This window comes from Eptatretus burgeri, chromosome 4 (assembly GCF_056783735.1).
Source record: "Eptatretus burgeri isolate ZD-2024b chromosome 4, Ebu_testis_v1, whole genome shotgun sequence".
NCBI lineage: Eukaryota > Metazoa > Chordata > Myxini > Myxiniformes > Myxinidae > Eptatretus > Eptatretus burgeri.
Window position 1 is genome coordinate 87,756,644 of NC_140964.1, and position 23,670 is coordinate 87,780,313.

Sequence of the window (23,670 nt, forward strand, 5' to 3'; positions counted from 1 at the left end):
CTTCTTTCCTTCCTGAAAGTCCCTGTAGCGTCCATCTTGTTTACCCCGTGTACCCTGCCCCATCCCTCTCCCTTCCACAGATCTACTCATGTGTCTATTCCCCACTGTTTTGTGCTTCTCTCTCCCACCCCTATTGTGTCCTGCTCCCCTTGTTATACATTGTGCATTAGCTCTTATATGAGCCTTGACATTGTATATAAAACATATTAAAAAAAAAAATTATGCAGAAACTGATGAAGGAGAAAAAGTTCGGATTAGCTAAAATGTTATCTCATACATGTCAATATATAGCTGATATTTGTGTGGTTAACTCTAATTTTTTTTGATAGGTCGCTTCACAAGATTTATCCAGAAAGCCTGATTGCAAACAGGAGTGGTAATGATTGTACATTTGCTGCACATCTGGATGTGTTGGTTACAGTTGGACAGAGCGGTTTCAGTACGAGTGTGTATCATAAAGTTGAAGATTTCAGTTTCCCTGTTGTCTTGTACACCTTTCCAGGTAGCAATGTACCAATTAAAATGAGTTGCAACATCTTTTCATCTCAGCAACTTAGATTTGCAAGAATTTGTTCAGTGAAGGATGATTTTGTGGAACGTGCTGAGATGTTTTTTTTTTTTTCCAGCATGTTAAACAGAGGATATTTAGTCAGGAGGCCCAATGCAGAATAGTGTACGACCCTGTTGATTCCGTGTTAGAATAGTGCAACAGGTGTAAATTGACTGTCCAGACACACAGAAATGTGAATCAACTTGTTGCCAACTCTGGATATGGATAGTATGGCCGCCATGACAGTTTACAAAATGGTCGCCATTAAATACACTTTTCGTCATATTTCAGCCGCAAATTGACATGAAATTACAAAATTAGGGTCCATTTCCATGTTTTTGAGCATGCCTGAGCTGATGGGAGTATAGAAAAAAACATTGCTCCATCCATTTTCTAAAAATAATATGACTTGTTTTTCACAATATTATTTTTAAAGAAATGTTCAGGCTCGAATTAGAATGTCTGATTATACAAACCACAATCAATGAATTTTACAACTTTGCTATAAAATGAACCTAAACTACATAACTGTGTGTTTTTCTGTTACCCAGGACTAACTGAAAAATGAAAGCCGCAAGATTTCTCACAGGGGGTTCAAGGGATCGAGAAGAAGAAGAGCATGTAGACTGGAATAAATGCTTTATTTGCCAGGACAGTTCAAAAACTAGCAAGTCAACGCCACTTCGAAAGACTACAATCGTTGGTGTGAAAACTGCAGCTGAATGTTGCAAAGAAAGAGAGAAATATAATGACGCTAAATATGTTGACTCATTCTCAAGAATCAGAAAATATTCTGCACCGGAGCATGTCGAAAAGATTCAATGGCACAAATTCTGCTATAGTGACTTTACTCACGCACAAAAAATTAGACAGACTGAAGTCAAGGATTCAGCCACAATCTGTGACTTACGCAGAAGAGATACCCACAACATCAGGTTCCTCAGAGAAATACCATGTCCCAAAGTCACTAAGATCCGCGCACAGCGCTATGGATTGGTCAAAATGCGCTTTCTGCCAGACTGACATTCCTGGAAAAGCTGGTGTCCTGACAAATGTTGAATTTAATCACACATCATCCAGGATGCTTAGTTTGGCCCAATTTGACCCCACCATGCGTCACAGGTTTGCAGGTGTTTCAGACTTGATGGCAGCTGAAGGTAAATATCACCTCAAGTGTTATGTTTCTTTTCGCAGAAAGTATAAAAAGGAGAGTGGAGAGAAAAACCAGTCTCCTGAAAGCATCTGTTTCAGAAATGTGATGAACCAGCTTGAGAAAGAGCTGCAGAAGGGACATGTGTTTACCCTGAAAAACATCTGGGAACACTACAGCATGCTGTTATTGAATGATTTTGGAATTGAGGCTGGAGCCTACAAAAGCTAAATTTCAAGCAGAAAGTGGAGGTTCACTTTGGTAGTGACAAGGTGACATTCGTGCAGCCATTGGATGTCACAAAACCCCTCATAGTTGCGTCCTCAACTGTGACAGAGTTTGCCATGAGAACCGCCGTGAATGATTTATCTGAAGAAGGTGAAAGTTCTGAAGAGATGAATTGGCCCAGTGCAGTCTGCCTCATCATGAGAACGAAATCCTTAGCTGGATCTTCAGAGTGGGCATAAAGATTTACAGTGACGTAAAACACTCTCCAGGGCATAGCATTATCGGTGGACTGAACACAGAAAATGCAGAGCGAATTGTACCTGAAACTCTGTACGTGCTTGTAAAGCTTCTTTGTGGTGGTGACCGCACTGACAAGATGGACAATGAAGAAGCGGATGAGACAGATACCCAGAACAAAGTTCTGAGCATCTGCCAAGACATTATTCATGTGGCTTCAGGACACTGATGTCCACATTCTCCTTGTTGCCTTTCAGCTGCATCTCAGTCCCTTTCTCTGGATGAATACAGGGACACTCAAAAAGCAACACTACATTCCCATTGACTCCATCAATATCCCAGATTCGCAGAGGGAGTCACTTCTGGCATTTCATGCAGTGACAGGTTCAGACAGCACAAGCCAGTTTGCTGGAATTGCGAAGCGCTCTGCATGGGCTGTCTTTCAAAACAACTCCCACCTGTTGAATAACCTAGGCAAAGAGGAAATTCCTGATGAGAGTGTGATTGCAGATGCTGAGTCATTTGTCTGCAGGCTTTATGACCCTCATGGCCAAGATAACTCAATTCAGCGAGTAAGATGTGATCTGTTTCTCAGTCTGACCAAAGCTATTGAGAATCTGCCTCCAACTCGCGATGCTCTGATTCTACACATCAAGCGAGTGCACTACCAGACTTTTGTGTGGAGAAGAGCCTTGGAATCTGAACCACATCTACCTGCACCTGAGAACTGTGGGTGGGAACAGGTCGTCAAAGATGGCAACGAGACATTTCAGCCGCGACTCATGACTGCACAGCCTATTACTGCTTACTGTGTAGAACTGACGACATGCAAATGCCGTGGGTCATGCTCAACTCGACGGTGCAAATGTACACGGAATGGACTGCCTTGCGCGAAAGCATGTGGATGCAAAGCCCTTTGTAGGAACCCGTTCAGTGTATAAGCCGATCAATAGCTCTGAAAATTGTACTTGGGTGTTCTCACAACACTTTTCTCTTCTGCAAAGCAACGTAATTTTGTGTTAGAAAGAATCTGACAGCTGTTGAAATAACCTTTGACTGACTGTAAACCCATCTCCATCAATAGTGCTAAACATTTTCTTTTTCACATTTTTTCACATTTCACATTTCACATTTCACATCTTTAAGTTGTCAATTATGTGAAAAGTTGTGATCCAGTACAAAAATAAAGCACAAAATAGTGTTCCTCGTATCAGATTACATAGTATTTCACAATCATGACAAATTTCTGGCTAGTACAATTTGCAGTAAGAAAAAGACTAAATCTGATGGCGGCCATTTTGATTACTGTCATGGCGGCCATAATATTCAGATGCAGACTTGGCAACAAGTGGAACTAGACTTGGTCATGCCTGGACTCTTCAAAAACACCAGTTGCACCATTCTAACATGAAATCAGCAGCGAACCTATTTTCTAGGCTCGCTACATATTTTGGCTTCTAGACTAATTTGGCTGATTGTTTGATCAGGTGTTGTAAGATTGTCATTTAACTCCATCATCACGTTTTATTAGTTTGGTTGGTTTTCATGTAAACAAGTTCTGATTGCATAATCATGAATTAATTATTTTAGTGAGATAAAATATTTCATTAATATTATTAGTGAAACGTGTGTGTGTGTGTGTGTGTGTGTGTGTGTGTGTGTGTGTGTATGTATATATATATATATATATATATATATATATATATATATATATATATATATATATATATATATATATATATATATATATACATATATACACACACACACACACACACAACATATATTTAAAGATTATTAAATAAAGGAGGTATTTAGATAATAAATAACCAAATAAAATTTATGAACTACATCCAAGAAGGGCACTCGGTAGAACACATACCTCCACCATGTATTGCCTGATCCACAAGAACATATCGGGCGCAATACGTTTTTGAAATATCATGCTATACAGTACTATATCGTTTTTGGCCCGATCTCTCAATGGTGAAGAATCACTTTAAAAGTTAAATGACCCTCATATCCAGATCCAGATTCGGGTCTTCACCAAAATTGAATCAATTCTTCCTTGCCACACACCCAACGTGTCCACCAAGTTTCATCCAAATCTGTACACAACTTTTTGAGATATCGTGTTATGTATCATTTTTGGCCCCATCTCTCAATGGTGAAGAATCACTTAAAAAAAAAAATCCTTGTCGCCTGATCCGGATCTGGATCTTCACCACATCTAATCAGTTCGTCCTTGTCACACACCGAACCTGTCCACAAAATTTCATCCGGATCAGTCCACAACTTTTTGAGATATCCTGCACACAAACAAACAAATGAACTTGCTCGTTGAGCAAGGAATTTCCGGAATAACTTTGTCATAGCTCCATGATCTTTGAAAAAAACAAAACCTGGAAATCAATTTGGTTCTTATAAGTCGACAGTGCTACTGTTTAATGAGTTATAGCACTTAGTTTGGTCATGATCATAACTTGGAAGTCAATCGGACTCGAAATGGCGTTTTTAATCGCAATTTGAGATTTTTGACCCGACTCTCCTGACATTCGACCCCTGACCGCTAAGAAGGGTGTTGGTGTGACACCCCCAACGAGACAGATGGTTGGATGCAGAATTGGAAGATGCACATTTTGGATTTGGTTTGAAGTCGATACGACCATTTTAGCGGACGCTATTGCGAAAATAAGAATTTTGGTTTTTCATTGACCTTGACTTTTGACCTAGATTCACCAAAAACGACAAGTGTCTAAGTTGGACCATGGCCGACATCTGCACCCAGTTTGGTCATGATCGCTGAAACGGTGTGGCTGCTACAGAGTAAACAAACACACAAACAAACAGACAGACAGACAGACACACAGAATGACACACACAACCGATCAACATAATTGCCGAAATTCAAAGGATTCCAGCAATTAACAAACAGACAGAAAGGGGTGAAAACATAACTGCCCTCACCTTTAGTGGCAGAAGTAACAAAAACATTGAAATAATATTTATTGGTGGTTGCTAGGATACACAGTGCAGCTTGTTAAAATCGATTGTTTATGATAGTTTGTATATTTGAATGCCAGTTTGAGTCTATGGTTTGATGGAGGTGCTGTGTAATGGACACGTTTACAAGGTAAAGTGTTTATTGCTTAATATATTATCATATAAAGTCAGGTCAGGTCAGGTATGGGAGCATGTGCCAGAACAGTGCGTCGCTGCGTCCACTTTTCGCCGGTACTCCAGGGGCCTCCGTCTGGCCATCCCCCCAGGCAAATGCCAGGCCCATCCCCATCTCCTTGAGATGATGGCCAACCTGCTGCAACCACGAGGCATGTGGTCGGCCCACTGGCTTCCTCCACTCATGGGACTCCCTCGCTGAGAGAATCTGGTGAGCAGGATCAGCGTCAGGAAAACGAGCCACATGTCCATACAGCCGCAACTGATGCTCAAGGACTATGCAGGTAACAAATATCATCCGAGTTTCTCTCAGCAACCGCTCGTTGGACACAAAATCCGACCAGCGATAGCCAAGGATTCTCCGAAGAAACCTGGTACCAAAGGAATTAAGTCTCCATCTCAGATCCTTGGTCAGAGTCCAAGTCTCGCATCCATAGAGCAAGACTGGAAGTACCAAGGACCTGAAGACTCGGACTTTCGTCCTCCCGCACAGGTACCGGCAGCGCCACACCCCATGATCCAGTGAATCCATGACTCCCCAGGCCCGACCCAGACGTCTATTGACCTCTGACTCGCAGCCAGCAGAGACATGAATATCACTGACAAGGTAAGTGAATCTCTCCATGACCTCAACATCCTCACCACAAACAGACACAGACAGGACAGCAGCATCCAAGATGTCATTGAAAGCCTGGATCTTAGTTTTGACCCAAGAAACCCGTAATCCCAGCGGCTCCGACTCCTCATTCAGCACCTCGAGGGCCCCCAAAAGGATGTCTAAAGTCTCCGCAAAGATGACTGCATCGTCTGCAAAGTCAAGGTCCGAGATCTTGACATTCCCAAACGATGCACCGCAGCTTGATCTCTCCGCCATCCTCCCTAAAATCCAGTCCATACAAGTGCTGAAAAGTGTGGGGGCAAGTACACATCCCTGACGAACTCCAGTAACAACTGGAAATAAGTCAGAGATGGTACCACCACACTTCACAGCACTCTCAGTACCAGAGTAGAGTTCAGACATCAGATCGATCAGTTTTGGTGGCACCCCACGAAGACCAAGAATCCTCCAGAGGACGTCCCGATTCACTGAATCGAACGCTTTACAGAGATCAACATAGGCTGCAAGCAGCCCCTGCCGAAACTCTCATCTGCGTTCGGTGAGGACACGAAGGGCAAGGATACGGTCAATCGTTGACCTCTTTGGTGTAAAGCCTGACTGCTCTGGACGCTGGTGCTCAAGCAGATGGTGGCGAACCCTATCAAGAATTATCCGAGCAAAGACCTTGCCCGGCACTGAGAGCAGCGTCACCCCTCGGTAGTTGTTGCAGTCTTGGCGATCACCCTTCCCTTTCCAGAGAGGGACAACAAGGCCCCTCTTCCAGTCAGTTGGGATGATGCCTGTGTTCCAGGCAGAGCACAAAACTGCATGCAACGACACGAGTGCAGCATTTCCACCAGCCTTGAGAAGTTCGGCATGGATGCCACAGATCCCTGGAGCTTTGCCCCGTTTCAACTGGTTCACCGCAGCCCGTGTTTCCACAAGCGAAGGTGGACCACAGTTGATTCGAGGGTCAGCAACAGGGATTGTAACACCCCTGACGTCCAACTCGACAGTTGGGGGATCAGCCTGGTACAACCGCTCAAAGTAACCGGCCCAGCGGGCCTTCACTTCAGACTCCTCTGTCAAGAGCCTACCACTCTCTGCTCGAACTGCAGTGCTCCGAGGGATGGGCTTGGATGAACGCAATGCGCGAATTCCCCTGTAAGCGGGACGAGAATCACCTGTCCACAGGTGATGCTCTACCCCCTCACAGATTCCTCGCACATAGGCCCCCTTGTCCACCCTCAGTGCACGTACAGTTTTATGCCTCAGCTCCCTGAACAGCTCAGCTCTGCCATTCAGCCCGGCCCTGCGACTCTGGTCAATGGTATCCAGTGTCCCTTGAGAGACAAAATTCTTCTTTGCCCTGTGGTGAGCTCCAAGACATCCACCGGCAACATCAAGGACGGTGGTCTTGAAGGCACTCCACAACTCTTCAGGACCCCCCAAAGCACCCAGACCCCCCAAGTGTCCACTCAGCCTGTCCGCAAACTCCTCAGCTACTCTCTCATCCCTGAGCTTGCCAACATCCAGCCTAGGCTGGGATGGTACCATTCTCCAGGATTTAAGGTGCAGCTTTGGAGTTGCTACAACAAGCCTGTGGTCAGTATTGAGGAACTGAGCACTCCGGTAGACCCTGCAGTTCTGGATCATCCTCCAACGACCGTCAATGAGGACATGGTCAATCTCCTTTGCCACACCGCCAGCGTTGGAATACCAAGTCCAGCGATGAGCTTGTGGGCGCTGAAACCATGAACCAGCCACCCTAAGTCCATGACTTCTTGCAAAGTCAAGGAACTTAGTGCTATTCTGGTTCATAGTTCCTGACCCATGGGGACCAACACACACCTCATAACCATCCCTATCAGTTCCAGTCGATGCATTGAAATCCAAGACTAGAAGTGTATCTCATCTGGGGCACTGATCAACCACAGACTCGAGCGTGGCGTAGAATGCATCCTTCACGGTGAGATCACTCGCCTCAGTCGGAGCATAAACAGAGACCACGGAAATGACACCTAAGGAGTGACGAATCCTTAATCTCATAATACGCTCGTTGACCGGTGTTACCTCAATTATCATTGGGGTCAGCTTATTGGACACAGCTACAGCAACTCCTTGGGTATGGTAACCATCAGAGCGACCAGACCAATAGTAGGTGTAACCACCCACCATTATCTCGCCGCAATCCGGTCTCCGAACCTCAGAGAGAGCTGCAATCCCGATGTCCAAACGCTTGAGCTCAGATGATAACAGAGACAGGTGATCATCCTCTCTTAGGGATAGGACATTCCAGGCACCCACCCGAAGGGACCGCCTCAGGTTAACCCAAGGAGACCGCCGTCTGGTGGACGACACCTCAGCACCACTCCGACACACTCTCTCGCAATCTGACCCAGGGATGTTACCCCGTGGTTTCCCTCCTATCATCAAAGATTGGTATCATCAAAGAAGGCTTTGCCCCAATTCCGTCATCTGGTGAGCTGCCCTGCGAAGGGAAGCTGCCCAGGAGGTACTCCCACAGAGTGGGTTTTCAGATTTTTTTGCGTTTTTGCGTTTTGCGGAATGAAGGGTTTTACGGTGGCCGGAGTGCAAATCCTGCCACCAACCTCCTAATGAAAGTAACCCAACTGCAGGAGGACGTCCGCAGACACAGTTGGGCACGAGATATGGATGGCCGTTGGCTCACAAGGAGCTCCTCCGCCCTTTGACAGGTTTTGTTTTTAATCCTGCTGGGTGTCCATATCCAAAACATTGGATGGGGGAAGACAATAATCATACATATAAAGTGATGTATGATTTAAGTTATTCATATGTAATAATATTTTAAATAAAAGTAATAATTAATAAGTTTGTATAAGGATATTGCATTGCTGTGTTGACTGACTGTCTGGACACAACTTTGAGGTAGTAAGTTCATTGATGTTCAGTAATCTACTGATGTGGACCGGCGACTGGGGTTGTGGATCCGCCGTTTGGAGAGGTTCTGGGCTGAAAGGATCGAAACCTCAATGAAAAACGGTGCCCAGAGCTGATGATCCGGGTACTTGGGAAATCGGTCAATTGTTTATAAGTTAAGGTTATAACTTCAAATAAAATATCTTTTGTAAGTACTTACTGAGTAAGAGAGTGTGTGAGTGTGAGTGTGAGTGTGTGAGTGAGTGAGTGTCAGTGAGTGTGAGTGAGTGTGTATGTGAGTGCATGAGTGTGTGAGTGACAGTGAGTGTGAAAGTGAGTGTGTGAGTGTGTGTCAGTGAGTGTGTGAGTGAGTGAGTGTCAGTGAGTGAGTGTGTATGTGAGTGACAGTGAATGTGAGTGAGTGTGTGTGTGTGTGAGTGACAGTGAATGTGAGTGAGTGTGTGTGTGTGAGTGAGTGACAGTGAATTTGAGTGAGTGTGCGCGTGTGAGTGACAGTGAATGTGAGTGAGTGTGTGTGTGTGAGTGACAGTGAATGTGAGTGAGTGTGTGTGTGAGTGACAGTGAATGTGAGTGAGTGTGTATGAGTGACAGTGAATGTGAGTGAGTGTGTGTGTGAGTGACAGAGAGTGTGAAAGTGAGTGTGTGAGTGTGTTAGTATGAGTGTGTGAGTGAGTGTCAGTGAGTGTGTGAGTGAGTGTGTATGTGAGCGACAGTGAGTGTGAGTGTGAGTGTGAGTGAGTGTGAGTGTGAGTGTGTGAGTGTGAGTGTGTGAGTGTGTGAGTGTGAGTGTGAGTGTGAGTGTGAGTGTGTGTGTGTGAGTGACAGTGAGTATGAAAGTGAGTGTGTGAGTGTGTTAGTATGAGTGTGTGAGTGAGTGTCAGTGAGTGAGTGTCAGTGAGTGTGTGAGTGTGAGTGTGTGAGTGTGAGTGTGTGAGTGTGAGTGTGTGAGTGTGAGTGTGAGTGTGTGTGTGTGAGTGACAGTGAGTGTGAAAGTGAGTGTGTGAGTGTGTTAGTATGAGTGTGTGAGTGAGTGTCAGTGAGTGTGTGAGTGAGTGTGTATGTGAGTGACAGTGAGTGTGAGTGTGAGTGTGAGTGTGAGTGTGAGTGTGACTGTGACTGTGCGTTCAGCTTGCTTCGTGGGGACTACGGTGCAGTAATTGATCTTCACTTTGATGAACCCCGCTTTTCCCTTCGTGAGCACGGAGGGGGCGCACGGGGTGGATTTGTTTGTAACGAACCCGCGTTTTAACCACATTGTGGTTCCGAAATTACACTCAACACCGGATTCCTTTAAAGCAGGAAGATGAACTGAGCCAACGTGGACCAACAACGGGTTTAAAAACACTATTAAAATCCAATCAAGTCACGTTCACTTTAAACCTTTAAACGATCAACATCTCAGCATCGAAACACCATGCAAGAGACAGAGGACATAATTAACCAATTAACTGCACATACTTTGCCTTGTTTACTACAATTGTTAACAATCACTTACTGAAACAAGCTGACCCGAGAGATAATGTTTGCCAATAAGAACCTGAGGAAGAAAGCAACGAGTGGTGTTCTCCGAAATGTGAGTGTGCACGAGACCTGATTGAAGAGCACGTGACTTGAACAACGAGCAGGTGCACGAGACGTGGCTTCATGCGTGAGGTAACTTCACACAACGAGGGATATGATGTTGTTGAGGTGATTGTTGTTGTTGTTGTTTATAAATCGATGATGTTAAAAAATTAAAAATTAAAATAATTCAAGTCCTCGTTGAGAACAACTCCCAGACGCGAGCGAGCACAACGTGACGTGAGGATTTACATTTAAATCGATAATTAAATTAATACCAACGCAGAGGAGGAGGACGCGTGGTGAAGAGTACATAAATAAATAAATAACACACCGTTGAATGTTGTGTGCATAAGAACTTGCAATGTCCAACTCTCTCTCCAACTTGACGTCGCCTCTCGGAGCAAGCAGATCGCTATCGCTTTCCAAGCTGTCGTTCCGTATCAACCGCTTTGCAAGCCGCTCGCCAAGTGGAGGGATGGATCAAGAGAGGTGCTTCGTTGTGATGGCAAAAATGGCCGCCATAGTCGGATTCACAACGATACCACAACCAATGAAATGTTCACAGACATACCCCCTGTTATAGATACTCATTATAATCTATGTATAATTCCAGCAATGTGTGTGTGTGTGTGTGTGTGTGTGTGTGTGTGTGTGTGTGTGTGTGTGTGTGTGTGTGTGTGTGTGTGTGTGTGTGTGTGTGTGTGTGTGTGTGTGTGTGTGTGACCGCTGTTTCTCGACAACTACTGGTCCGATCTAATTGAAACTTGCCAGGAATATTGCTGGGGACCTGAGGATGTGCCTTTTCAAGGTTTGATATTAATCGGACAAGCGGTTCCCAAGTTATGGCCATTTATTTACCAAACCAATGACAGGACACGGTGCTATGACATCACGATTGACGTCACAATTCTCCTCGAATTTTTACTTTATTTTTTTTTGCACGTATCACAATTGACGCCAGGATTCTTCTTCTTCTTCGTTTGATATCATGTCACAATTGACGCTGGGGACCTGAATGTGTGCCTTTTCAAGGTTTGATATTGTTCTTCTTCATCCATTTCAGCTGTTTCCCAAGTGTTTCCCAAGTTATGGCCATTTATGATATTGTTGTGGTTACCAAATTCGCAAACCACCATTCAGGTCCCTTAGGTGAGGTATCTCGGTAAGTGCATGTGTAGTTAGGCCCAAACCCGTTGTCTAGTGGGAATACATGTCATTTATGCGTGCTGCGACTCTTCAGGATAGCCGTTTTTCTTTTACTATCTTTATTTTGGACCAACCGCCATGATTACAACCACAACCACCGCTTCACCACAACCGCCACGACCTTCACGTCACACCTCGCAACCGGAGCATCGCCACCGTTCTTGCCCCGCTGTGGGTACCGGTGTTGGACTCGTGCAGGGCGCGCGTCGAACAGCGTGTACAAAATCACGGATTTTGTGCTTCAAAAACTGATCAAAAACGACACACGCCCACTTTTTGCCGTCCAATCGGTGAGCGAGGGGCGATTTGGCCCCGCCTCCAGGACGATCGATATATGCAAATTTGTGGATCAAAAAGCCTTCACGCCCACTTTTTCTCGGGCCAATGGGGAGCGAGGTGAAAGGTCAAAGGGAGGGGGTCAAAGGCGAAGCTACGGGGGGATAAAAGGACCGTGTTCGTCAGTCGAGAAGAGAAGAGTCGGTCGGAGAGTCAAGAAGTCGAGGGTCGGAGAGTCAAGAGAAGGGGAGAGTCCAAAGAAGAGTCCAGAGTCGGAGAGTCCCGAGGCGGAGAGGCGGAGAGTAGGAGAGTCGGAAGCAGAGGGTCAAGACTTCGCGGGCGGTGGAGCTGCTCGTCGTGTGCGGAACGGAGGGGACGGAGCTGTGGAAAGGCGGCGACACCAGACGAGGGGGTGCTCGCGTCGTGCAGGAAGCTGCACCTGAGGGAGGCCGACAGCGCGACCTGGCCGAGGTGGAGACGCTCGTCGCACATAATAAAGATCCTCTATACCCCGAGCATCAGCAACCCCCTCCTGTTTCCCCCCGCGCTGAGATAGTGCGACCAAGGGGGCCCCTTTCCCACCCCCTGCCAGACACTGTCCGCGAGGTCCGCGGAGTTGGGGCGCCATCGCCGCTCCGCATCTCATCACCAGACGGGTAGGCGCGACCCGGTCTCGGCCTCAGGCCCGCCTCATCCTAGAGGGTATTCTTTCCTTGGTTTTGGGTATGTGTTGTCGGCGCCGTCTGTGAGGTAGAATTGTATAAGTGTTGCCGTGTGCTCGGTAGTCGGTATTAGCTCTGCATTGTGTTTTCGCTTTTATATTTGCTTTTTGTGTAAATGGAATTGTGTTTTTTCTGTGTGCTTTTGGTGGAATTGAATTTGTGTGCTTCCCGTGTGCCGCGAATAAATGTGCTTTTGTGTTGAACTGTTTCCCGCTTCGCTTCGTCATTTCTCCCATTGAATCCTCATCTTGCTTCACGTAAAGGGTTGGTAGTGGGCTGAATACGCCCGATAATTAATCGAACCGTCGAGGTCGACGATAACACCGCTCGGTTATTCTGATAGTACGGAACGGGTCGCTTAAGTGGCCCGTGTCCGAAGTCGACCTGCGGCGAGGTGCGATCGCCCGGTCTACCCTCCGCGTGGGTACTTAGGTAGGTCGAATTTGGCGAGCAACCCTATCCCACGCGGGGGCTGATTGGCTCGATCGCGGTGAGACCGAAAGGTCCACCCGTGACTGGTTCCCGGCGTTAGTCCGAGAGGGTCACGACTGGATTGTCCGTCCGGTGGGCGACGTGCCGCGATTCGAGTTACGTGGCCGTCAGCACGCGGGCGGGCGCGAATACCGCAACAATATGGTTGGTCCGATCTAATTGAAACAATGCCCCAATCCAGTCATCGTTTACAAGAGCGAAGGAACGAAGCTGCGGGTCGTGCACGTGCAATGGAATCGGAAGAAGCATGAGCTGCTCGCGTAACATGCGACGCTACACACGTGACAAGGCATCGTGCAGCTGAAACGGATGAAGCACGAGCTGCTCGCTCGGCAGACAACACTGGACGCGAGGCAAGGCATCATGCAGAAGAAACGGATGAAGCACGAGCTGCTCGCTTGACACGCGACGCAACGTGCGTGACAAGGCGTAGTGCAACTGAAACGGATGAAGAACGAACTGCTCACTTGGCAGACAACACTGGACACGAGGGAAGGTGTCGTGCAGCTGAAACGGATGAAGAACGAACTGCTGGCTTGGAAGGCCACGCACATACGGCCACACACGTACGGGCATACACTCGTCTATCTATAATTCCAGCAATCTCTGTGTGTGTGTGTCTGTGACTGCTGTTTCTTGACAACCACTGGTCCGATCTAATTTAAACTTGCCAGGTATATTGCTGGGGCCCTGTGGATGTGCCTTTTCAAGGTTTGATATTAATCGGACAAGTGGTTCCCAAGTTATGGCCATTTATTTACCAAACCAATGACAGGACACGGTGCTATGACATCACAATTCTTCTTTTTTTTTCTTTTTTTTGCACGTATGGTCACGCACATACGGGCACACACTAGTACTCTTAAAACATGCATTTTATACTTTAATTGTTCAAGATCTACAAACTTTCAACCCCATCCCCCTTTCCCCCAAATATACGTTGAGTGGTCGGTTCTACATAAGCTTTGCAGGGAGCTCCCCCTTCTGACTCCTCATTTATTTATCTTTCTTTCCCTCTTCCTTGTACTCTGTAGCCACTGCTAAATCAAAACAATCGTTTGAGGAAGTTGCGACAAGAGGATCGTGTTAAACTGAAAATGATGACCCGACAGTATTCGCTCGAGTTCCACAATGGCATTGTTTCCATGGAGACCACCGTGTTGTTAACCGCTGCCGGGAATTCCGTTCCATTGGAATGCTTGCTCAAGCGCTCTGAATTCAGCAAGCCGCTTGCAAACGGAATACCCCTTCCCATCCCCACCCCCACCGGTGTTTCGATCAATTAAATAAACGAATATGGGTGGTACATGGGTAGTGTGTGTGTGTGTGTGTGTGTGTGTGTGTGTGTGTGTGTGTGTGTGTGTGTGTGTGTGTGTGTGTGTGTGTTATACTTTTTGTGTGTGTGTTTGTCGTTGGTTGTTATCTCCATCATTTCAGTGAAGGATCCTGATTCATAGGATAAGTTGTGAAGTTTTCTTGTTCTCAGAGTTTTGTTCTGAGTACTTTTTTTCAGGATCGTCACTGATTCCAGGACACCCTCTAACTCTCGTTTGTTTGTGGTGATGTTCCCAGGGATCGTTTGTAGGATCTTTGTAAGGTTTGTCTTTATCATTCCTGCATCGGCAGAGTTTGACTTCTCTATTTGGGGATGGGGAGTTTATATATTGTTACGGTTTTGGAAATTTACCCTAGGGGAGAGCATGTTGGATTCCCCAGAATGAGTTATTTATTAGTTTGTGTGTCGAGAGATGCTTGCCCTTTGTTCTGGTGTTTGAGGGGGGAAATGCATTGAGGATAGTCTGTGTATCCTCTGTGTGGCCTTCCCCTTCTCCACACGCTTTTAACCTCCGCAATCCATAAACAATCCACTTCACCAAACCGCAATTAAACAGCCCCTCCTTCATCCCGTCGGTCTTTTCTTCAACCCCGCAGTCGGTTTATTCTCAACTTTCAGTCCATCTGTATCCATCTCCCTCATCACTCGATCCACTCATTCTTCACAATTAACCATCCGTTCATCCATTAATCCTCTGGACTGGTCAAATTACCTTCCCACATTCTTCCTTCCCTGCACTCCTCCATTTGTCACACGGGCCAACCCTTCTCAAACACATGCACAGTACAAAGGAACATTTGTGCACAGTGAAGGGAGCGGGGACGCTCCCTCGCTGCACCAGCGCCGAGAGGGCTGGGGTGCCCGTGGCCATCTGGCGTGATGAAGCGAAAATGCTCCATGGCCCCATTGCTGCATCAGCCCCCGTCAGACGCACACCTTTACGGAAGATGCATACGTGACGGTTGCTCCCTCAAAGCCACGCACGGCGTGGCTCTTGTAAAAAGCCAGGACTCGGATCAGTCTGTGGCCGTTGTCGATGCCTTGGGGGCTGTTTGTTGATGCACCAGGGGTGCGAGTACATCTCAGACTAGCTGTCTGGGAGATTGCCTGCAGGAGTGTGGGTCATGCTGGACACAGCTTCGCTGGGATACGAGGCACAGGAGCGAGTCGTGCCAGGGCTGGAGGCGAGCAGCCCATGAGCCAGGGTGTGGTGCAGTCCTTGCGGTGTCACTTAGCTCCGTATACACTCACGCCACATGCTTCCTACACAAGACTGATACTCCACCACCCAACCCCTCATCCCCCAACACCTCCTCTCACAATATTTGACCCGACGCAACCCCACGTGGTTGCATGAGGTAAGGGCGGAGTCGTCCCCACACTCCGCTCTGCTTCTTTCTCCTCATTTCTTCTCATATTCTCCCCAGAATGACTGATTGCGCCATGTCTGTTGTCTAAGTCTGTATAAGAGGGAAATACGTAGGAGGGGTAAGTCTTTTCTTTGTGTCTTTTGCCTTTAACCTTTGATTGCTTGTTGATTGCCTACATTTGGAAATAAAGATGGCTGTTGCTTGCTTGTAAACACTGTACATGCTTGATGATGATTGCCTGCTTGTGCGTGTGTGTAAATAAATAGTTGTTACATTTCCAGACCTGCTCGTTATATCCTTTCTTTCATTGATCTGACATAGGGTGTTCATAATCGTTGACGGGAAGTTTTTGCCCTACTGATTGGCTCCGCAGCTTAGCCAGCACTGCACTCTGTTCCACTCAGCAATGATATGAGTGCGCCCTGAGGGTGCGGTCCCGAGCTGAAATAATGAAATTAATAAAATAAGGTAACTGGGTAAATTGGACGTGAGGACTCTATTCCGATTTAATTCGTTCAGCCAGCGTCTGTGGTTTCTTGGAAACCCTTTGGGACACGGAATTATCTGAGGCCGGCGGCCTCAGGGTCTGGAGGAGCGGCGAGTCCAAGTATGCATCACATGAGCCCGGCGAGTGTGCCGATACCGTAACAATGTTGTTGCACACTCAGGGTTGGTGGGGCTCTCGAACCCACTAACCGGCGGTGATGATCCTGTAAGCCGATGAACCACGGATAATTCTGTGGTGCGGCGGGTTTCTAAGCAACCACAGACACTGTCTAAGACATTTAATTCAGGCAGGGTCCAGCTTCTAAATCCACTTTGCCTTTACAGCGAATTAAACCCCCAGATAGAGTACCATGCTTTCAATGTTCCACTGTGATTATTCAAATGGCCGAGCGCTACTGGAAGTGGAACGTTGGCTAATGGCGACCATAACGAAATGGCGGGGGTGAACTCACTTTAACTATTCACACACTATGTTCTAACCAATGGAAACTGCCAATCCGGAAGTTTGAGAAACGGTTTGAATAGTTAACAAGAAGCACTTATTTACAAGCAGTGTCACAGAAGAAAAGCTCTTACTCCAAGCACAGAAGCACAGTCTTATTCAATCACAGAATCACATTCTACAACACAGGTGCCTCGGTCATTCTGGGGAAATGAGGTAAGGTAGAGGGACAGAGAAAAGAACGAAGTACGAGCTGTGTTTGTGGCCTCTCGCCCACCGGACGCAAGCCGCTGGGCTTACATTGGTCCCAACAAAAGAGAGGGGAGGGGAAGAAAGAAGAGGTGGGAAGAGAGTGTGATGTAGGGAGAGGTGCAAATGGTGGATGCATGTGGCTTAGAGGAAACAGTGTGAAGTGCGAGTCAGTGAGCGAGCCCTGAAAAGGACAAGGGCTGTTCGTTGATGCTGTGTGTGCTCAAAGGGTACGAAGTATAAGTCGAGAAAGCCAGCGAGAGCGAGCGTGAATCAATGTGTATTGGTCAGAGCATCTGGGAAACTCTGCAGGCTAGCTACATTCTCTGTTTGGAACCTTTGTCCTGGTGTCGGCTTAGCAGTTAGGGTGGTGGGTTGGGATCCTAGGGTCCTGAGTTCCAGCCCCATTTGTCACTGAATTAACACCAGGGCGTTGACTCAGCCTGTCATCCTTCTGAGGTCGGCGAAATGAGTACCAGTGTTCTGGTAATAGGGGCACTGCATCAGTGGCATATCCGCGCCCCTAACCAATGATGCAACCAGCAACCAAAAGAAAAGGCTGTGCATGAAGGGAAGGGGTATTGATGGATTTATTAAAATCTGGTATTGGGGTGGAGCAAGCATGATGGGCTGAATGGCCTCCTCCTGCGCATAAGTTCCTTGTAAAAATAAAACTCAGGTCACCAGCTTGCTATTAGGCTGAGAGTGGTCACGCGATCCTCGAGGAGGGATGCTTTGTGCTTCTTTAGTGCTTCATTCTCCATCAGGTGCTCTATTGGTAAGGACCTGCCGAAGTAGGAAAATGCCAGTAATGCATCTGGCGACCTGCAAAGGTAATCAAGGTCCCTGCAAACCAATCCTTGCGGCTCCTTTCTGCAAGTTTACCCGGAGTGGGTAAAGACCTTCTCCCTGACACAGGAAAAGCAGCCGCCTTAAGCTGTTTAGCGAGGGTGTACGACCGGTGAGAAAAGCGGTCCGGACGTGCCACCAGGCCTGATGTTCAATAGCGAAACGGACCATATGGCCACCACAACAATGCATGTAGAATGGTTACCCGCCGACCATGCACAGCTGTGAGGGCCATAAAGATCGACAACCAGCACCCATCGATGAAACTAAATTATTTCATTCGTCTTTGTAGAGATAGTTCTTGGCCCCTTGTCAAAGGTTGTTCGGGGGAGGAGGCATGCGTTGGCTTGGCTGTATTTTTCCAGTGTAAAGTCTCCCCCTCCTCTCTGTTACTTTCAATCTTTCTTCCTTCACACCATCAATCTGTTCAATCCCTATGTTACTTTCAATAATTCCTCCTTCACACTGTTGATGCAATTTCTCCAAAATTAGCATAATGGGTTTGAGGGTGATAAAAAGTAAAAATAAAATGTTGCCAATTCAACTTGATTAAAAATAAATGTATCGTTATAAACCTTTAATGGAAAATGTACTCAAATATGACATGATTATTACAATTCTGTGTGCTTGAACATGTATCTATTTTAATTTGCATTTTAAATGACCTTGTATCTCTTTTCTGAATTGAAAGATGATCAATCTGCGAGTAAAAGTGTCCAAAACAAATTGACCTTTCAAGTAATCTTTAATTATTATTCAGTGTAATAGAATTGCCTATCATTTAAATTTATTCTGCTTACTAAGGGATTTTAATGAAATCATTAATAAAAGGCACCATCAAGTTTGATTGGGGATATTATTTTAGTTCAACTGGAATGTTGGTCGAAGGAAATATCTAGATGTGTTCACTATGCCTTTGACAGCTTCAGATTATATATCATTTCCTAGCCTGTTCAAAGCAGGCTGACCTCCCCTTCCATACCATAGAACTATGTGTAATCCATCAACGTACCCAAAGGGCTGCAGTCTTGACGTCATTCTGTGCTGGGAGAGAACAAACACATCTGGTTCCTTAAATTATATGACAAAACCTTTCAAAATTAAGCTGATTGCTGCACAAAAGCTGAAAATGATCTCCACCTGGAAACACTCAACCTGACCAACTGTGGCACCAGTGTATGGGAAAGAAAAATAACTTTGTCTTACTGAATCCTATATAAAGAACGCAATATTTTCATGTATTTTAGAACTTGGAGGAAGACTATTTTCTGCCTCGGAATTCTCCATATGCGCATATGTATTTGTTTGTTAAATAAATGACTCAAATGTACAGGAGGAATTGAGAATTTCTTCGACAACACCATCGGTCCATCTCCCTACTCTGCCTTTCTCAATCCACGAATTACCTCCCGGCGAGTCCAAGTATGCATCACGTGAGCCCGGAGAGAGAGAGAGAGAGAGAGAGAGAGAGAGAGAGAGAGAGAGAGAGAGAGAGAGAGAGAGAGAGAGAGAGAGAGAGAGAGAGAGAGAGAGAGAGAGAGAGAGAGGACTTGTGGGAGAAGGGAAGAAAGAGCGGTGTGAAGAAGAGAAGGCAGAAAGCAGACGGAGAAGACGGAGAAAGCAGACAGCAGATGAAGAAGGCAGAAAGCAGACAGAGTGAATGATGGCCAATTCTTTTGTGTAAGATTGAACAAGAAGAATACATGTTATGGTTAAATCTGCTCTTATGTGCCTTTTGCTTTCTTGCTTATAAATACTTGCTTGCTTGTGTGTGGAGTAAATAATTGTTTGTTATTTCCAATCTGTCTCAGTTGTCTTTTCCTTTATTGGTCCAACATAATGCACAAGAATAGTTAGACGGGAAGTTCTACCCCAAAAGTTTGCTTTGTTAGCCAGTGCACACTCACTGTAATGCTCGGCAGTAATCTGAGTGTGCGCTGAGGGCATGAGACCCTAATTGACCGGCCATCCACCGGGAAGGTATCACCCAAAGTGGTGTAACCCTGCCTGGATTGGCTATGCCAATCAGGATTCGTGGTTGCCCAGCAACTTGCCAGTGTGCAGAGTTATCTGTGCCCGGTGGCCTCAGGAACGGGCGTTCGGAAGGGACCCGAGTCCGTAACAATATCATGATATCTCAAAAAGTTGTAGACGAGTTGTGACAAAACCAGGTGGATGAATTGGTTCGGTGAGAAGAACATGCCGATTTAATTTTTGTTCAGATCCAGCCTATCAGTCAGTGGTTTTCATTTTTAATTTACTTGTAAAAATTTCTAAAAACATGTTTTCACTTTGTCATTTTGGGGTATTTTGTGTACATAGATCGGTGACAAAAATTTTAATTTAATCCATTTTAAATTCAGGCTTTAACACAACAAAATGTGACAAAAGTCGAGGGGGGTGTGAATTCTTCGTGAAGGCACTGTATGCTCTCCCCTGGTGTAAATTTCCAAAACCGTCACAATATGTTACATCTGCTCTTCATCTCCCTCACTGCTCTCAGGTGTTTATCTGGATCCAAAGCTTTATTTTATTTTTCCAACTCTTCAAGAAATCCACCAACAAAGGGAATAATGCTCCAGACAAGATACAGTACGTCCATCAGCTGAACGTCCATCCTCGGGATGGCTCACAGATGTTATTGATGAATTATCCTACATGTGAAGCACCAGATTGACAGTTTATAGCTGGGCCCGCATTCAAACCGAGGCTAGACAAATTAGAGGTGAGTGTTCATACCTCTTTATTTGTGTGCATACCTCCTGCATACCTAATTTTCATACATACACTCCTGCTCCTTTGATGCCTTGCCTTCCCCCCACTTTTTACTTTTGGATTGGCATGCGTCCACCTGTGCGCACCGGGGTGAGTCAGAGTTCGCCACCATACTGCGCTCTGCTTCTCTCTTCTCTCCTTTCTCTATATTTTCCCCAGAATGTTTCTGATGGCACGCCAGTCCTGTGTATAGACTACATAAGATTGCAGAAGGGACTCCTCACAAGTGCTAAAGGAATAAGATTGCTGTTCTTTTGTGTCTCAATTGCTTTGAATACCATCCGTGCTGGTTGGTTCTTGTGTGCTTGTAAAATACATGCGTCATAATCATTGCCTTGCTTGTTGTAAATAAATGCTTTCTGCGTGTTTGTCAGCATATTTCAAACCTGCTCGAGTGTCTCATTTCGGGCATCAGTTCGTAGAACAAATTTCAGGAGTGATTGGTGTAGTTCAAGGGTGGACATGGACTGGTGGGGGGGGGGGAGCTTTAGACATATCCACCCTTCCCTCTGAGCTGTCCAGCTCCAGGTTGCAATCTCAGCCCAGCTATAAACTCTCATCGTGGTGTTTCACGAGCACGGTGAGGCACCTCATAGCGATCAAGTACAGCAGCGCCCCAATTAACAGTACCCTGGTGCTCATTTCACCGACCTCGACGATGACAGGCTGAGTCGACCCCCTGTTGTTAATTCAGCAGCCGACAGGGCTCAAACTCAGGACACTAGGATCCCAAGCCACCACCCTCACGCCTCACCGTCACCTGGCCAACTTACTCCAGGCTGAGTCACCTGGTGCATTGAGCTTACAAATGCTTCACGACCTCATAATTATCTGACAGAGATCAAGGTTGGGTTATGTTTATTATTTTTATGTTTACTTATTATTCAAGTTATACCTGATGCAGATTTTATCATTTTGTCAACCGGTTTTTCCTCTTGCTTTCTTTTACATGTTCTTTCCAAAATGCACTTTATAATTGATCACCTCAATTGATTTCAAAACTCGTTTGTCAAATTTTGTGCTGAATGTCCCATTCTAAAAGAGGCGTGATCACTCGGCAGTTTTTCCGACCTGGTCGTAGCGAGCTGCCTTTTGGACCTTCGTGACACGGGGGGTGATCCGTGCGTGGATCCCGATGCCAGGCTGAGACGTTTTCATGGACCTTCAAATGGGATTCACCGAAATCCGTTTCATCTCCTGCTGGTGAAACCTCTTCTTTCACAATTCAATTTAAATTGTCAGCTCGCAACGGTCACTCGAAACGGTAAATTCGTGATCACTCGCTGTTGGTGAGCAAAAGAAACCGCTTCACCACGTGATAGATGACCGGAACGAATCAGATCTCGACTCGGCCAAGCAAGCCACGAAATCATCTATCTATAATTCCAGCAATCTGTGTGTGTGTGTGTGTGTGTGTGTGTGACCGCTGTTTCTCGACAACCACTGGTCCGATCTAATTGAAATTTGCCAGCTATATTGCTGGGGACCTGAGGATGTGCCTTTTCGAGGTTTGATATTATTCGGACAAGTGGTTTCCACGTTATGGCCATTTATTTACCAAACCAATAACAAGACACGTTGCTGCAGAGGCGTGGCCGATGGGGAAAGGGCGCCATTTAGTTACCGTGGCGTAGGACTGACAATGGTCAATGGCAGCGAATGTCATGGCTTGCAAAGACAGGGATTAAACTTGATTTAAATTAACTCTGTGTGTGCAAGTATCACAGCAGTTGTTACTTCAATGCAAGCGATAATTCGTGGAATGCATGTTAACATTCCGTTCAGGCACGCACCACTTCCAGATAGTGATGACTTACTGTATTCTAATAATTTCTCGATTTCTTATGCGCATTTATGGATAAACACAATGCCCCAATCCAGTCGTCGTTAACGAGAGCGAAGGAACGGCCTGTGTGTTTGTTTGAAAGTTTTTAGCAACGTCTTGCGTCACGAACGCTGCTCATAGAGAGCTCAGCATTGTTCTTCTTGTGAAGACAAAGCCTTTTATATTAGGACTCGGCTCCTTTATATACATGATCCAGATCTCCTTAAATACTAAGCACTTGCACACATCCTCGCATTGAGGGTGCCTTTTGAGAGCGTCTATCATGAACTTTTAAATATATTCGGACATTTGGTTTAAAGTTTCGAAAAGTTCACGTTACTATTTAAAGATTATTCCATTTAATATATTGTAATTTCGTAAATACGTAAATACACTATGACGGGTATCGCTATTGGCTTAATCAAAGCACGTGACGAAACATCGGAAGTTGTTCTTTTTTTTAGCCGACAAAACCTTTCTATTCGGACGCTTCTCTTGACACATTTGTCCTTGTTTTGATTCGCACGAACAGCGACTCACGGACGAGCACGCGAGAGCGAAGCAACGGCCTGTGTTAGTTGTTTCGAGCACGCAGTTTGAAAGTTTTTTGTTTTCTTTGCACGAACGGCCAACGCACGTACGGTCAACGCACGTACGGACACATACCAGCATCTTAAAACAAGCTCGATTCTTTTCTTCATTAAATATCGCCCCGTATAAATACAGGGCATCAAAAAATATTTGTACTTGTTAATGTTCCTCTCCACGGAAATCTTTAGTAAAAGGCGAAAGATTTATTCGAATTGAAGAGAAACCGAAGTATGAAATTACCTTCTTTATTCCCATCCTTTAATGTGATCAGTACCATCTGGCATAAATGGCGTTTATAAAGTTATCACATTTTTAAAGTCTTTACTTCACCAAGTGAGTTACTGTATATTACGTTGTGGAAAATACTGCAACATTACATGATTTAAGTTTACTTTGCGCTCTTTTCACGATCATTTCTTCAAAATAAAGGCATTATTGCGACGTCCAGCCGCGTTCAAGTCGAACGGCCAATCACAGCGCACCAGGTCATGACGTCACTTAAAGCGTCTTCAAATAAATTTAACGAACGGAAGGAAATCTCACGAACAAAGCGCGAACCCTGATAAAAGTGGATACAACTCATTAATTATATTCTCTTTCTTTGA

At 45.7% G+C, this 23,670-nt stretch overlaps 1 protein-coding gene and 1 non-coding gene across 6 annotated transcripts in view; both read right to left on the reverse strand.

The window, feature by feature from the left end:
* LOC147028620 (uncharacterized) overlaps positions 1-23,670 on the reverse strand; it is a 118,708-nt gene that overhangs the window by 77,804 nt on the left and 17,234 nt on the right. The window contains exon 1 of one of the 5 annotated variants that reach the window (XM_085879237.1): positions 10,453-10,561. The exons of 1 other annotated variant lie outside the window; for it this stretch is intronic. Coding sequence is in view for 3 of the 4 variants with exons in the window: in XM_085879240.1 (XP_085735366.1) it covers positions 10,358-10,508 (151 nt within the window). In the remaining variant the exon portion in view is untranslated. Of the gene's footprint in view, positions 1-10,357; positions 10,712-10,756; positions 11,146-23,670 lie in introns of those variants that run through there. 3 more of the 5 variants (XM_085879240.1, XM_085879241.1, XM_085879243.1) reach the window with 3 other exon arrangements.
* LOC147028621 (U5 spliceosomal RNA) lies at positions 23,183-23,297 on the reverse strand. The gene has a single exon (XR_015057871.1). It is a non-coding gene; the product is annotated as a U5 spliceosomal RNA (small nuclear RNA).